We start from the raw sequence: 17,761 nt of genomic DNA on the forward strand, positions 1-17,761 counted from the left end.
CGTTTCACAAAATACGCAACACCAAATTTTAATGAATTTATTTGAAATAATATACAAGAATATAGTGTGCAAAAATCTTAGGGGCAACATCATGTAGACGTGTCATAAACTGAAATTTACAGTTGTGATTCTTAAAAAAAAAAACACACAGCTGTTTAGTACATGAAAAGCCATGATTGTAAAAGTTCACAGCAGAAGCAATTGTAATCCTAACGCAGCTGCTCTAGTTTTACACAGTTGGAGGAAAAAAAAAAAGTAAAGTGCAAGTGTTGCACGTATAGTTAAGTGCAAAGTTTGCCCCCACCATAAAGATGTCTTATGGCAAAATAAAATATTGTAGAATATGTGGCAAAGACAAAACACAGAGTTAAAACTATGATGGTGACAATATCAACAGCACCATTTTTCTTGAGAGAATGCTATTTATTCGTTTCATGCTGGCCTGGGCCATTGTTTCCACTGGAAATAACAGCTCTCGCTATTGCCAGCTGGTGCAAAAACATCTCACTTGTGGATACAGATTTTATACGTGGCAACCCAAGAAGCAGCTCCTGTGCTACGTTACGCTACGCTCTCCATTTACCACATGTTCCGGTAACTTGTTGGCATCTGGGCAGGCTGGGAAGCTAGAGACTGGTAATACATTTTGCCATTTCAGAAAATCCCAGGTCCCAGAATCGTAATTAATAATATGGTTGTGCAATACATATTAATCAGCAATAAGAATCAATGTATATAAACAGCTGTTACGTATTTTAAAATTCCCCTTTTTGTACATTTTCTTTTAAAAATAAACATTTATACACGCCTCCTTCGCCTCTTTCTAAAGTACTTTAGCACCACAGGATATCCATTTTCAAGCCTATATTACCTGATACATATATGAAGTTTGGAAGAAAAATAAGGCAATTTGGTTTAAAATGTTGATAGTTTTAGCTTACTTAATGTTCTATTGTAAAAAGCAAATCTGCACTCATATTAGATCATCTCCGACTCGATGGTGCCAGTATTTTATGGTCACACAAAGTCACAACAAATAGTAAGACCTTGATCTTGCATCTTCTTGCCATCAAGCAACAGCCATTTTGTAAATACAGAGTTAACAGGAAAATTCTGGCTTAATGCTGTTGTGAGCCCTGAGAAAAGAGAAGAGAAAACCAGGTTAGCGGTTACCAAGCAAAGGGGAAGTAGACATTATCTTACATCTAGCACACACTTGTTTTGGAAGCCACAAGTACTTGTAATCATTGGTCGGGTGCTCAGAAGAAAACAAAAGGCCGAAACAGATGATTTTATCCCCTGATCATCAAAAGACCATCAAGACTTTTCTGTCACAGCCTGGAGTCCACCATCATTACTTGATAAGGTAACCAAGCTGCAAACAAAATTCTTAGTTCACTGACAAAAAACAATTAGAAAAGGTATTTCCTGCTGCGACACTGAGGTAACAGGTTCTACAGCTACTGTTACCTTGGCCTGAAGACCCTAAGGACAAGGAAAATCCTACTACAAGGTCGGGTAAGAAAGCCATCCTCTTACTAAGGCCAACCCATCACTGTTCCTCTCAGTCACAGACAAACACCCCCACTGAGTTCCTCGAAGCTCACAGGCGTACGTGTGAAGTGAACCTGATCTCACCATCCAGTGCCCAAGACTGCAGTAGTGTAAAAGCAGAATAAGTAGTAGTATTTTAACTAAACCCACAAGGAGATCTAACAGAAGCTGTCACTGTTGATTAAAATAGAATACAGAGAAGAGAAAAACAGCTTGTTCCTAGCAGCTGGGATGTGGTGAAACCTTCTGCAACAAGGGACTGAAAACTCAGCACCAAGTATGTACAGCAGTAAGAAGCAACTTAGCGTTGGAGCATTTCTTACTCAGTCTTAAGGCAACACTTGCATATGCTCTTGAGAGAGTACTCTCATTTACACATGAAAGGAAGGGGGGTAATTTGCGGATGAAATCTTAAACCTGTGAAGTCCACACCACGCTCGATGCTCCTACCCAGGCATAAAATGGCTGATGAAAGGACCTGACCTGCATTCTGTGCACCTCAGTGGATCTTTCCTTCCAACCTGCTCTTCTAGCTGAACATGCAGGTTGGCAGAATCTCCTTTTTTTGATGTTCTCTTGATATGACGTATTAGCTTGAAAGCCCTCATCTTACCTAATACACCCACCACCTACTAATACATTGCTGCAGACTCTTAAAATTGGTGGCCTTCTACAAAGTGGAAAACAATTTATTTCCCTACGGAAGTGTTATCTTTCCCTACAGAAGTGTTATCTATTGTATTTATTTTGCAATTAAAACAGAGTAATAAATGAAAGGGATTAATGGGAAAAAAATTAATTTGCTCCCTCAATAACGTCATATATGCTTATATAAATTATGAGTAAAAAAGAGAAAATGGTAAAGAAAAAGCTTTTACTGAAGAAGGAGACTGACTGAATCACAACAGAGAAGGATTTTGTGAAAGTTTAAGTGGTTTTGAGGGGAATGGACAGATGTAATTTAGGTACAACCTTATAAATGCAGTTACTTCAAACAAAAGGTCGCGTGCCCTTCCTCTGTATTTCACAAGCACACCCACTTTCAGTCCAACAGAATTCACAGAACTCCCATAAAATACTCGGAGACAGACCCTCTCCTGATCTCCTGCCAACTGTGCAAAAGCAGGTCACGCAGCACAGGGGAGTAAAATGAAGGTTTGGGCTACCAAGAACGAAGCACATAGCAGAGTTTATCCTAAACAAAAACCACTGTAGCTACCGTACGAACACGTTTAACTGCATAATGTAAAAGACTGCTTCACAAACATACAGAATTTGTTCGTTTTCGTTTCCAACAGTCAGGATTTAAACGTTTCTGTTCTTCCGCCAAGGCCTTGGCTTCTAGTGTGTACATCCGTCTTTCTTCATTTTTCATCTTCTTCCACCTGTCACCGAGTATCACACTTATGGCTCTGCAAGATAAATGTTTACAGTACGGTCAGGGCAGGGTGTTAAGAAACACCCTTATTTTTTTCTTTTTTATCTCAGCACTTTAAAGAAGACAAAAGTTAAATGTGGGAGTTATACACATAGAAGAAATCAACTGTATCTTTAAAAAATTTTTTTTAAACAATCTTGTTTCTGATTATCTTCTCATACTCCTTTAACAGTTAAACAGCTGAGACTTCTGTGTTACCTGAGCATGGGTCAAGGCACATCTGAACATTTCAAAGGGTGTACATTTGAATACACAGCAGCTCGCATAAACCAGCAAAACAGGCAAAATAGGGACGTTAAAAAAACCACCACCAAATGGTAACTCACGTTTGTTTTGCTCTACTTTCGTACCAGATCATATGACAGATTTGCTGAAAATATGTTCTCTCATGTTAGGGCAATGATCTGAATATGACCTCACCCAAACAAACATTTGATTAACTGCAAACCCCCATGTCTACTTAATAGATGTGTGTAGCTTCCTCCACCTTTAATCCATACTGGGCGGACCATACTGGTAAGTTCCCGTTTCTAGGCAAAAGGAACCATTTGTTCTAACGCACCTATCATCATTTCCAGAAACTGAATGAATTGCTTCCCTACTCCTTACGAACTTGATGTCTTTTGGACAATGTTTCCCCATATTATCATGCCATATTGCTTAACTGCACTCCCAAAAGCTGGATCAATATTCCATTAAAGCTTTAACTCCATCCTTTAGCTGAATGAGAATCTCTAAACAACAGCTCTTTTATCAGTGACAATTACTGAACTACTGAGTAGGTGCGCTTTGGCTTCAGAGTACAGTGATGAAAGTTCTATGATCAGCTTTAAGAAAAAGGTGTATACAACTAAGTACTTTGCTTTACCATATTAAAAAGTTCCTTGCTGGCAGCAAAGCTGTTCATAGACTTTCTAACAGAATCAGGAAGAGCAGAGTGTCATCAACCATTTCCATAGCATTTCACATACAGCAATTCTGAAGGCTTTTCTGCACCATACCAAGAAAATGGATTTTAATCCTGCAAGACCGTGTAGTACCGTTCAGGCTTCCACGAGCTGCAGAGCACTCAGAGAGCACAGCAAGAACTCCACTGGGGCTGCGGTTAAGCCCGTGCTGTCACATGCTCTGGTGACTCCTTAGAGCAAACTCCTCGTGCTGCAACCAGATCCCATCAACGTCAAATCCATTTGCACAGCCTGTCTCTTTGGCAATGGAATTTCTGATTTTCTATCCAAATTAAGAACCGGTATCTTTGGTCTATCATCAGAAGTATACACACTCCAGTTTAATTAGCAGATTTTTCATGTTTTGGCAGTATCCAGAGGCCAACCAACAGCACCAGAAACCTGTCTGGTTTTGGTCACCAGTTTGTACTGAGTCACTCATACCCGCAGGAAAGAACACAGTGACCCAGAGAGAGCAGGTTTGCTGAAAAAGCCATTGCATTTCCAAATAAAAATGCACTATGAAATCTTTGGATTTCAAATGCAAAAATATGTATTTTATACCTCCAGAGAAAAAACTGCACTGAGGCACTGAAAGTGAGTACAGATCTGTACATTTCAAACACTTGAAAAATCTAATGCAGAGACAAAAGCTGCATTTTCCAAGGAAATAGTTCCATGAGCAAATGAATGAGACTGACGAAAGATGTGTACAGAGTAATTGCCTGACGTAACAGAGACCTAATTCTCCTGACCAGAAACAAGTAAGAAAAAACTGACCCTACTGCATCACTGCCTTAGGTGCCCTTCACCTCATCAGAACTTCGCAGTGCCCTGTACGCTGCCTTTGTCCTCTCAAAACGCTGGCAAGATACCTGACAACATGTTAGCGACAGACTGATGTGCAGGATGCAATCCCTTATACTGCAGTTAATTCAGAAGTTAATTGTCACAGTAGTTGAGAATGACTCAAGTTTACTCAGTAATTATGTTCAGTGTGAACAAATGCTGTTAATAGTTTAGGTGATTTTCTTCATCTTTAGAACGTATACTACTCAAAAATTATTCAAGTATTTCTGAACGCGCAATCAAGTCCAACTACAGTTACAGTGAGGATATCTAGAAAAGAAACAAGTGCTACCCTAACACCAGTTTCTCAAGTACGGTCTTACAGTCCACAATATTTTTAAGTATCATGTGAATGTTGACTTGGGTTTTGAATGTTCACAGCTCGCTATCTTGCTGACACGGCTTGAGCTACTTTGTCTCAGAATAGACCATTTAACTCGGAGCACCTCAAGTTCTGTCCTTTCTTACGTGCATAAGAAAAAATAACTGTAGCGAACATAAGAACTCCAGTGTACAGAAATGGGTACTATATGTAACCAACCGTAAGATCTACTCAGTAATCTGAAAATGACACATATATACATTTAAAAAACATGGAAGTTGCCTCTGAACAGCCAGATTAATAAATGCCCCAGCAACACTTAAGCAACAGTTAGCTGAATGCCTATAAAATCAATTATCACTAACTCTTACAATTTCTTCTATACTGCATCTTATGGATGCCAAGAAACTGCATCCAAATGCACCACCTTCCAAACGGGACAGTGAGCAGTGCACTCTGAAGCTTCCTTGTAACTTTGTCATTGCTTTCCTTCAAGGTAAACCTGCTCACTTAAATATTCAACTTATTTTCACGCCCATCCAGCTGCAGCTCCAGTTCACTGCATCCATTTGAAATCAGCATTTTAAATTAAATATATAGAATCATAGAATGGTTTGGATTGGAAGGGACCTCTAAAGGTCATCTAGTCCAACCCCCCTGCAATGAGCAGGGACATCTTCAACTCGATCAGGTTGCTCAGAGCCCCGTCCAACCTGATCTTGAACGCTTCCAGGGATGGGAAACCATTTATGATATAATGATCATAAACTTTCCTAGCTGACATTCTGTTCGGTTTCTCACTGACAGTTGCAGTGAATTTGAAGGCAGCAGATCTGCTTCACTGAAATGACTATAAACATTGCAGAACATCATTGCCAGGACACACAAGACTGGCTGGGATTTAAGGATGGGTTATTTGTATGGTAGGATTTTATTTCTCAACACCAGTTACAGCCTCCTTATTAGAACATTATAAAACAGCTAAAACCCTCTCAAAGCCCTGTCACCTTTAGCTTTTACCAGATTTAGTACTAGAATTTTCATGTGACAACGCAATTTTTACGGTAAGTTTTCATATTATATACATAAAAAAATCTGATCATAAGATCAGTGCATGTTCATGTGTTTTAGTTTATATTTACATATGCACAATTAGCATAAAATATTATTTAAAACATATATAATGGACACCTTTATAAAAAAAAGTTCAGACATGAACGTGCATGTAGATAAAAACAAAAGAACAAACCAACAGAGACACCACCCCCCCCCAGCCACAGGGTGATATGACTCTTCCTGCAAGTTTCAGCAGATTGCTGAATGCCTTTAGGACAATCAAAATTTGGCAATGTACTGTTTGGATTAAGATCTTTCAGAAATCCCAACAATCGGTACTCCATTATTCAATACCATATACAGACTGAGAATAAATGATAGTAACTTCACTGAACAGTTTGCAATATTATGTCAAGACTTAATTAGAAGAACCAGAAATTCCCTTTTTCCATTACAACACACGAGCAGAGAGCCTGGGTACTTTTTTCCCCAGAACGTTTCTCATCAGTGTAAACAAAGACTGTTGTGTATTTGTCACTCTGCCGGTGCACATATATACATATGTCAGCTGCTTTACCCAAATGTTTTCTCAGAAGGTAAGTTTGCCAAAAATGGCTTGTGTCAAATTTACTGAGTACTGTAAATATTTGAAGTCCGCCCATAAATTCAGCTTTGTGTCAGCATCTTTCAAAACTTGTTCTTAAAACAACACACAGACATTTTATTTCAAAAGCAAAATTTAGTCCACTTAAATTTAAAGGTGGGACACAGATATTCTGCTAGCTGACCAGTAATAACAAAACTACAATTTTATACCATTACCTGTTGTCTTTCCCTGGATACATCTGAGTATATTCAACTCTGTATTTTTTGGCAAAAAGCATGAAGGCATTCATTGGTCTTTTGCACTTGTTTGGAGAAGTGGCACTCACAGTACTTGCAGTCCCTGAGCTGTGGCTTTTGCCAGCTTTGTTGTACAAAGAATTGGAGGAAAGATGTGACGATGCAGTAGACGCACAGTTTTTACTACTGCATTCTGATCTCTCAGCATCTTGATTGTTTGATCCTCCGCAAGATAGAGAAGCGCGACGCTGGCGAGCCATGCTGCTTAGCACATAAACTGCAGAGGAATCCATTGGTGTAAAATCATAACTACAAGAAAAAGACATATCATAAAATGATCAAGTAATTTTCATGTAAAATCCCTAAATAGCTGTTCACTCTTCATCTGTACTACACTTCGAGTATTCTGGTCTCTTTTGTGTGACATAATGATTTGTGTTTGATGCAGATGTCAGTGTGAAAAAAAAAAACCACCAAAACTTTGCAGATGAATTAAGAGTTTTTCCAATGTGATGGCGGACTGCAACTTTGCAAGGTCTGCTGTGTACTATCAACTCCCCAGCTGTATATCAATTAATTATACACTGTCTCCAAATTTCATCCTCTTTTGAAATATGCTTCCTTCTTTCTGCTTCTGTCCTTACCATAAATCAAATCTGGTCAGTGAATGATAGGTACTGAAAGGGACAACTGATGTGGGAAGAGTAAGTGTTGAGTTCACTTGCAAATATATATTAATTACAAATATGAAACCACTAAATTAAAATAAACTGTATTATATACACTATGGTATAACTAACTTCTTTAGGCAGTTAAATGCATATTATTTTACAGACAAACCTTCCACTGAGATTAAAAAATTGTTTAAAGACCCACGATGTTGCATACTATTTGATTCAAAGCTGACAAATGTCTGCCCTCTAGCGACAAAAATGTGAGATTCCTCGATATTTCAAAGTATTTCAACAGCTTAGATGAGTTGCTTCCATACAATTTAGACCTCCAAACACTATAAACTGTTCTAATTTTTTGTTGACCAACACCTACAATTAACCTCTAACCACTACAGAAGAAGTTTAATTCCACAGAATATTTGTTATCATCTCCAGGTGTGTGCAGATCAGTCTGGGAACCACAGACTATACTATCTTTAGCATGCTATATGGGGAAAACACACTTGCAAAGGTGCTACTCGATCATAAATCTAAACCACCAAGTTACCACCACAAAATAAACATAAAATGTATATAACTCTAAGGCTCTGCTCACCCACTGCTCAATGTGCCTAAATTTATGGCAAAAATAAGGGCTTTGAAGAGTTTTTTTTCTGAACACAAAGAAGAACTACTAGCAAGGAAAGACTGCAAGTGGTAGTCCGGCCTCCATCTGCAAAGGCAGCTCCTTTCTGTGGGACAGAACCAAACGCAAGGGTGGAGCCTGAAGGGTTGCCTCCAAAATCCCTTAGAAAAGTAAAAAGCAACAAAGAAGGGATAACGCCGACAACCTTGCAGGCAAGTTCACAAGACAATGAGAAAGGACCTCTCTGTTCTACAAATAGTCCAGCACCCTCCCTATTCCTAATCTTCTTCCCACAACACAGCAACAGGATTTTGTTTTTTAACTCTTCTGTCCTGTTAACCACAGGTGCTGCTGCACGCTCCTTTCTTAGTGACTACTCCCTTCTGCCCAGAAAGAGAGACAAAGAATTTGAAGTGTCCAGGCAGTATTCAGCTGGGCTGCAGGATGAGTAAGGAGCCCCAAGTCCAATTTCTTCAGTGAGATGTAAATATAATGATTCTAACAGCTCTCTACATATGCAGTTCAGAATAGAAGTTAAGAAGAAGAAAAAAACGCAGACAGCAAATGAGTGCAGACAAGCAATTTGAACTCACTCTCTATGCCAGACTGAAATCATACAAGAGCTCCTAGGGCTTGAACTGCAGACAGCCATTTTAAATTCATTTTTTCTATTGTAAAAAAAAAAACCAAAAAGCAACTGGACTAAAAACCAGATGCTAAAAAGGAGCTAACATCATAGGAGAAGATGGATTCTACTAAACCTAGGAATCTCAAAATAGTATAGAAAAATTTTTATGAGTAATATTATTTTCTTAGAATCTTAGAATAATTTATGTTGGATGGGACCTCTGAAGGTTATCTGGTTGAACTTCTTGCTCAAAGCAAGGCAAACCTCGAAGTTAATCAAACTCTGAAGTTAGGTAAGTTTGATATATTGGAAAAGAATCACAAAAAGCAGAATATATAAAAATAAGAAGAACTAATTGTGAAAGTACTGTATTCTAAAGCCATAGCACATGCATTTATTGCTAAGAAACTGCTTAGATAATTCAGATACATAGCTGCATATGAAGCACAAGTTAATACCTGGCAGACATACTATTGTGGGGAAAACTGTACTAGGTTTTTCAAACATAACCCACTTTACCTGAGGAATTCATACAGATAATATATATGTATTTTTACTGCTTTATCCAATCTGGCTTAAACTATCATAAAAAGGGGTTGAAAAGTTCTTTCACTCCAAGGTACTACTTTGCAGTTTAGCAGAGCACATAATTACACAGCTTTCCTAGTATTCAGTCTTCATTTTTCCCCTCTCATTTATCTTGTATTACCAAAAGTATTCTCTTTTCGCTCTACATAATGCTTCAAATTCTTGTAGACTTAAGGTGCCTACTCATTAAATACAAGAACCACTGAGGCCACTTTATCCAAAAATTACCTTTTAAATGTATCAAAAACACCTGAATCATCAAAGTTAATGGCATCAGGGTGTCCAGGAGGTAGACACAGATCTCCAAGATGCATTTCACAGCATGGAATGCCATGCTGTACCACAGTCAAGCTTGGATAAAAAGATGACCAACCTGAAGTGGTAAAGAGTTAAATTAGACAAACGGCCAGACAATCTCTCTAGTTCTTAATTGGAGCAATCCTATATCTCTAAATGGTATCATTTTATAAAAAATGCTCTGATGTCGTTTCTTTCACCCAAAAGAAAAATCAGAAACACTTACTCAGGGAATTCTTACCGCAAATAATTTATTTTTATCACAAGTAAAATCTTATTCTAGCAAAAAAAGTAATCAAAACTTGGAAACTTTTATCATCAGAAGTTTCATGTTTAGCGAGTGAGAAAAGCCTCCTTTATTTGCAGCTTTCCTTTCTCCCCCCAATTTTTCTGCTCTCCTGAGCTCCATTTATATACTTGATCAAATCTTGCCTTAAGAGATATGCAGTATTTCTGTAGCTTTATAGCTTTAGTTTTGTTTGTTCAAATTCCAGATTTCTTTACAAAGATAGTAAATTGATTCTACAACACCGCTTTTATCAATTTCTTGAGCAACATGGGATGCCAATGAAATCTGCAACCACTTTCTAAGAATATTTTAATATACAACCAAGTATCCTTGCAGTATTTCATACCTTTATTTTTAACATAAAAAGGATGATCAAGTCTGCATTCCACTGTCAGCAAGCCATCTTCCACTGTGCCAGGATCAAAAGTCAGCTTCAGCACTGACTCACCAAAGGAAATGCTTTCTTCATGAGAAATCAACTTCAAACCATCGGAACCATAGCCCTGTAAATGTACGTACAGTTCAAAATTTTCCCCCCAAAAAAGCACATACCTGCATATACTGTAGGTGTATATTCATCATCTTACATTATACTAAAAAATACCAACATTCTAAGTGCTCTCGCTAGAAATGAACAAAGACGATGTAACATTCAAAACATACCTAAATGAATTCAGTTCAATTGCTTTATAGCAAGATACTCAAATAGTACAGTTATCAGCTCTAGACAAGTTTAGTATAAACCTGTCTTCCTGAGACAGTAATTAAAGGCACAGGGATAACATAAGAAACTAAGTACTTCCTACAGGTATTGAAATGAATTTATTAGAACTAACAGCTACCTTGTAAGGACTCACTGGGAGATTTTCCTCTTTTCCACAGCTTTCAGATCTTGCAAAATCTTCAACATCCTGCCATTCTTTATTGCGTCCTTTATGAAAGCACAAACGAGAGCCTAAAAGATTTTTTCAAGGAAAAAAAGAAAAAAATATTAGCGTTATGTAAAAGAGTCTGTGTTACCAACAACAAAAAAAAAAAAGACAAGACAAAACAAATACTTATTTGATGATACACGTTCTTTTACCTTTTACCTTTTTACCTTTTTACCTTTTTACCTTTTTACCTTTTTACCTGTTACCAACAACAAAAAAAAAAAAGACAAGACAAAACAAATACTTATTTGATGATACACGTTCTTTTACCTTTTAGAAAACAATGCCAAACAGTTGAGGGCCAGGAATGGCACCATCCTAAATCATCATCATCTGAAAGTGATGACATGCAGAAAATGCCAGATTCTGATTCACTATTCGCCTATTAAAAAAAGCAAAATGGTGTTGATATTTTTCTGCCGAAGATTTTAGGGATGGTCTTATATTTAGACACATTCTCTAATTTGCATCTGTGTCATCATTTTGCCTTAAATACTAACAGGAATGTAACATGAAGACAAAGATTCAAGGAATGCAGTAAATGTGAATGGAGTATTTTCATCTCCTTTTCTTAAAATGTGCCATCCTGAAATTCTTGGGTTTCATTCTCTGAGATTCCTTTCACACCTCTGGATTATCTTATGCTTAGGTGCAAGCATTTTACAAGCTATCATTCTTTGGTCATCCACAGAACCACTCAAAGCACACGTTACTCTATGGTCAAATCACTGGAAAGCTGCAGGGCCAAGTTGGTTCTAGATAAATCACTGGGAAAAACTCAGTGTCTTTAACAGACAAGCTTCACACACACATCAATATGCAGGAAAGGGAGAAGCAGGACTGACAGCTTTTGTGCGTCTAAAAGGAGATGGTTCCGTATTTCCTTTTCTAGACAGCAAACAAGTTAATACAATTTTTTTAAGCTTGCCATAGAAGGAACTACAAGAGAAGCAGAGCCTTCTTAGAATGTGATCTCTTCACAAAAATGTGGACTTTATGATGTAGCACTACAAGCCTACTGTGTTGGGTAAAAAAAAAAAGTAACAAAAAATCTAGCTTAAATAGAAATGGTATTAGAACTAAACAGATGATTTTTTTAAACTAGTTTGTCTTTTCAAAAAGCTTAACCCATTACTCATGCATCTTTATTTATTTCAGAAATGTTTCAGAACAACTCACCCTTTCATGTCTAACTGGTGTTTCATCCAAATCATTCTTGGAGAAGTTAGGATCATTCTTTGAGGATCCTGGTGGAGGACGTGCATAGGAATGTAAACTTTTGCTTGTAGCTATTATGTGAACAGGAGATGATCTACAATAGAAAAATGTATTTCAAAATATCTCACACTAAGACAACACAAGACTTAGCTGCCATTACTCTAAAATGCTTTTATTTAACAAATATTTCTGTTTGCATGAGCTGAATACCAAATAAACTTCCCACACACCAATATTCAAATGGGATGATTATAGGCTGCAAGCTCAGGCAAAGGGAGTATTTAGCGTAACTCCTGCATAGCTTCTATATACCACCCAAACGACGGTACTACCTCTACATCAGCATCTCCTTGTCACAATGCTGAAGTTTTTACAAGTATCTTGAAGTGAATACCCCACTCTTAGAGTACATAAAGACATGTGCTCTGTCCTAAGGATTAAATCCCAACTGCATTACTGTTAACAGTACTGCACTTAATTTTCTTATTATAAACCTAAGACCAAAGCCATACAATAAAAGGTGAAGCCCAGGAATTTCTAAGATCCCACACTGCTTCTCACAGCCTTATGGAATTTACAGATCACAAATCTGAAATAGTATCAATACAAAATACATTGCATTAAATTTCCAATTAGCGCTATTAAAAAAAAAATCTGAAGTCAGCGCACTAGTAAAGTATTAAGAATTTAACATAACAAATTCATCTTCATTTTTCATCTGCTGCTTCACATGAGGTAAATGCTCATGATTTCTGAGCCTTCTGTGGTTAGGCAATGTCCTTATAACATCCTACCTCATTCGTGGCTGGCAATTAAGCAGCTTTTGCAACAGGTTCTGAAACGAGTCCTGTGCAATCTTCCGCAGAAGAATAAAGTTACTATATAGCAAGATCAAAAATGGGGCTCCAGTTCAAAGTCAGAGGGTGTGAAGAGTGAAGGAAATGTTTCTGGACACATAATATCACAAATCTTAAAGAGTTCAAAATTGAAACAAATGTCAGTACCTGTTATAAAAAGAGCACTGCATCAAAGGACTCTGAGGACTTGTGGCTATATTTGCTAATTCTGTCAACCAGTTCACCCCATTCTCACAAGAATAAGTACTTTCTGAATTGCTGTTTGAGGTATGTTGGTTCCATGAAGGCCTTGAACATTCCTGGTGTGAAACATCAGCACCAAGCTGAAAAAGTGCAGGTGGGGTAGAATCTGTCTGCACAGCCTGTAGTTCAGGAAGATCATCTACAAACAAATGCACAAATTACCATAATTATACCCATTGATAAAGTCTAGTTGACACCAAACCTTGCAAGTAAAAATCAAAAAGGAACCACAATGAAGTAACTAACTTTATTTTCTCATATCACAATTACCAACATTTCACAAACCCTATTCATAATACTGACAAAATGGCCACAGAAATAATCACATCTCTAGTCTATTATACATTCATACAAGCAATTTAAGAAAAACATTAAGTAACCAGATAAAAATATAGTTCTGGTTTTAAAGTTTTTACTAGACTGACTAATTTACACGGAATTGTACTGCAGAATTATGCAAAAGTAGCAACATGCTTCACTAAAACACTAAAACATTCAACAAAAGGCAACTAAATTAATCTGCCCTAGCAGGTGTGACACTAAAAATTATCAAGATCAGGGGCTGTACAAGCTAAAAGTTTTCCATGTTTCCACCAGGGAACTGGAATTAAATAACTCAGAAGTCATGAAAGCTGGGTATACAGCCTGGTAGGGGTGAATTCCTATCAATAATCTACACGTTTCACATGTTATACAGGATAGCAGAAGTGAGCCCAGCTTGTTAACAAAAGTCTATGTTACAAGCTTTCATGTAACAAAGTACTGTTATTCTTAATCACTCCATGACGTCAATTAAATGTGTTAATATTTCATTGATTATATCAATACTTTCTAATGTACATGCTATTTTTCTCCAATATATAAGAACTGAAGTTAAATGTTCCTCTAGCCCAGAATCTCTATTTGCAGCTGATCTAAAGCAGCATCATTTCCCTTTAGGAGGAGCTCTTGAGCTTTCTGTTTGTTATTCTTGTGCCAAAAAAAGCTCTTCTGGAGATTAAGAGCAGAAATTTGTAGCTCTGAGTTCAAGAACACATTTAAGTCAACAAGCCAGTGTATCAGAACTGGAAATGGGTTAAAGGGAAAAGTGACTGCAAAATAAGACCTTCAGATGTCACAATTCATTGTCATATTTCCTGCCCTACTTAAGTTAAAAATCAGTAATCTCATTCAGTCAGGTTCCAGTAATTTCACTATAGGAAAAATACAACAAACTTCAGAACTTGGCTCCTTCTGAAAAAGTCATGTTATTTACCAAGTTCCATGTGTTCATCACAGGATGCATATCCAGGAGAAGAGGGCAGGTTTTCATTACACTTCAGCAACTCCAGTGACTCATTCATCCCTGAAGTTCTCTTGTCCACTACCAGAAGGAGTTTCTGAACTGCATTAGGCATTTGATTTGTCTTCACTTCCCACACCATGTTAGGATGCTCCAAAGTATCTGACTTTAAAGAGACAGAGGTTAAAAATTTGTATACACATAAATTGTTTTAAGTTGCATCTGACAGGCTACTTCATTACCAGAACCCTAAACCCTCCATAATCTGTTGAGAATCACAGCATAATTTAGCTTGAAAGGGACCTCTAGAGATTATCTGGTACAACCCCTGCAGAAAGCAGAGCCAGCTCTGAAGTCAGATGAGGCTGCTTGGGACCCTGGCCACTTGAGTTTCTAGTATCTCAAAGGATGGAGATTCCCTGACACTTCCCAGGAACCTGTTCCAGTGACCACTCTTGCTGTAAACAAGTTGTTCCTTACGCACCATTTGAACTTCCCTTGCCACAGCCTGTGCCCACTGTCTCCAAGAGTCTGGGGTCATCTCCTCAACCACCACTCAAGCCAAGGTAAACAACATTCACTTGGTACCCTGAGCCACGCATCCTGTCACAGCAGGCAATCAGACGGGTCATACAAGATTTGCCTTTGGTTAATCCATCCTGGCTATTCCCAGTCACCTTCTTGCCTTGTACGAGCCAGGACATGGCTGTAGGAGGATCTGTTCCACAATCTACCTGAAGGCTAAGGTTAGGCTGACCAGCCTGTAGTTCCCCCACATCCTCCTCCTTCAAGCCAGGTGTGACGTTTTCTTTTTTTCCAGTCATTGGGAGCCCTCCCGCCACCAAATCCACTGCCTTTTGGAGACCATCCTCACAATGACACTGGCCAGCTCCCCGTGACGCATCCTATCCGGTCTCACCGACTTGCGCATGGCTGGCTCACGCAACTGGCCTGCCCCTAACTTGCTCTTCCTCTACCGTAGACACACAAGTACCTCGCTCCGTCAGACGCGTGTTGCTAGGCCCAGGGACTCGAGGAACCTGGAAACAGGCCTTGCAAATAAAGACCAAAGCAAAGAAGATGTCGTCCTCAATCTGTTGACATTAGGTCTCCTACGCCATTTAGCATCAGGCCCATGTTTTCCCTAGTCCCCCTTTCACCACTGGCGTATCCACAGAAGCCTTCTTCACTGCCCTTCACACCCCTTGCTATCTCAACTCTAGGTATAGTCTCAAACACATTTGACTGCTAACATCCTTAACTGCGTTGTAAACGGAAAGAAAGGGAAGCCTCTACTAGTAGATTTCACTGCAGTTTCATTTCCCCAAATCCCAATACATTTATACCAAAAGAAGTACTTTAAATCATCTTCAGCAGTCAGAGAACTGTGTGATTATTCTACACAACCACTACCTCTAAAAGCTGGAAAACAAGGTTATCCAGCCTTTAGTAATTTGGTTATCTAGTGTTTTTTTTCAGATAATGATGAATTAAAGCTACCATAACATGATTACCTTGTACTTTAATGAAGTGTCATTGGAAAAGTAATCGGAGTCCCTCACAAAAGAGCAGAAAACACAGCTCAGTAAGAAAGAAAATCTGAAAAGCCTACCACATGCATGTCCACTAAGTAAGCTATCATGGACCACATTAGAGAAATACAAACAATAGCTAAAAAGTCTAATATTTTCATATGAAACAGTAAGCCTATTGTCCTAGAAGTTCCCTTAGTATAATGCATAAAAAGCCATCTGTTAGTAATTATGAAAAAAAACCAGCTTTATTTTAATAAACAGTTAAAAGGTATTGTGTGTATACAGCCAACATTAACAATATTCCACGTTTTTACTCATTCTATGAATTAGTTTCATTCATTTTGCAGCTTGTCCTGTACATAATATAGTTCAGACATAACCCTTTGAATTACGTACTGGCCCTACGAGAAGAGGCCTGACCTAATCAGTATATTTTTTTTTACTGGAAAATTTCTAACCTTCTCATTTCCTAATCTTTCAAATACATGCAGAACTTACATAAACTTGCATTCCAAACATAAAAAGATGTTCGATTCTACTGAAATGGCACTACTACAAAAACCACAACAGTGTAATTCTGATTTTAAGGAGGTGGAGAGGGAAGGTAAGAGAAATGAGAATATACAATCAAATAAACTATCAATAGTGTGTATATTTCACCTCTAAGAAGCATCTTTAATGCAAATTATTCCTCTGTTACCCACGAGGGACAGTAAAATTACAGAACACCACGAGAGCAGAAGGCTCAGTCATTTCTGAACAGAAAAATCAGACCTCAGTAGCACAGGTCAGGACCTTGATGACTGTCTCCAAGTAACCAACTCTGAAAAGCCACTCCTTGTTTTTCTGGCTTGTCTACATCCTTCCTTTCCCTCCTTCTGCCTTGTTTTTCCCTCTGTTTTTTTCTCTCTTCCTTTCCCATTTTCTTGCCAAAATGAACAAGCTAACTTATTTTGGGAATGTTACCTTCTCCTTCCTTCCTGCCAGCTGCCAAGATTTGAAAGTACCTGTCCTGGTATCCCAACACACTAAAGGTCAGAGATAAGGTGCAGATACAACGTGCTAGTCTGACAAGAAAGATACTTGTTTGAGAAATGAATTGTTCTTCCAAGTCACAAGAATTTCTCTAAACCAAAGCCACCCGTGTACAAAAGCCAAAAAATCCTCTAACAAATGAATTAAAAAGAAAAACAAAGTAAGTGCCCAACTTTACTTTTCAATTTTTTATTCTGCTTGATTAAAGCCTGCTTTGGACATCATGTGCTTCTCTTGTCCTCAGCCTTTCAATCTTTTGGAACAGTAAGGGAAATGATCATTAATTAGCTTGTAAAGATTTTTTTTTTTCAATTCAACTTCATGTTCAAAACTTGTTGCGTTTTGATGTTTTCTAGAAGTATGCTTCACAGGACTATAATTACTGCCATTTTCTTTAGACGCTACATGACTTTATGAATTTGTGCTTTAAAATAAGTCAATTTGTCATGCTAAAACAAGTAGCAATATTAACAAAGGGCTTTATTAATTAAACCATGTCTATTTTTGAGGGACAAAAATAAATCCAGAAGTAAATAAAGACTGCGGCTG

General features: G+C 37.9%; 1 protein-coding gene across 1 annotated transcript in view; it reads right to left on the reverse strand.

The window, feature by feature from the left end:
* Nucleotides 1–23: 23 nt before the first annotated feature.
* HBP1 (HMG-box transcription factor 1) overlaps nt 24–17,761 on the reverse strand; it is a 17,917-nt gene continuing 179 nt past the window's right edge. Inside the window, exons 2-11 of the mRNA XM_009328320.1 lie at nt 14,616–14,808; nt 13,265–13,499; nt 12,222–12,354; nt 11,313–11,424; nt 10,953–11,065; nt 10,457–10,613; nt 9,753–9,897; nt 6,989–7,318; nt 2,825–2,966; nt 24–1,136 (exon numbers count right to left, since the gene is read on the reverse strand). Coding sequence (XP_009326595.1) covers nt 1,119–1,136; nt 2,825–2,966; nt 6,989–7,318; nt 9,753–9,897; nt 10,457–10,613; nt 10,953–11,065; nt 11,313–11,424; nt 12,222–12,354; nt 13,265–13,499; nt 14,616–14,784 — 1,554 coding nt within the window. The 5' untranslated portion in view covers nt 14,785–14,808 and the 3' untranslated portion in view covers nt 24–1,118. The remainder of the gene's footprint in view (nt 1,137–2,824; nt 2,967–6,988; nt 7,319–9,752; nt 9,898–10,456; nt 10,614–10,952; nt 11,066–11,312; nt 11,425–12,221; nt 12,355–13,264; nt 13,500–14,615; nt 14,809–17,761) is intronic.

The sequence above is a fragment of the Pygoscelis adeliae genome, unplaced genomic scaffold (assembly GCF_000699105.1).
Source record: "Pygoscelis adeliae isolate BGI_AS28 unplaced genomic scaffold, ASM69910v1 Scaffold267, whole genome shotgun sequence".
Classification (NCBI taxonomy): Eukaryota; Metazoa; Chordata; class Aves; order Sphenisciformes; family Spheniscidae; genus Pygoscelis; species Pygoscelis adeliae.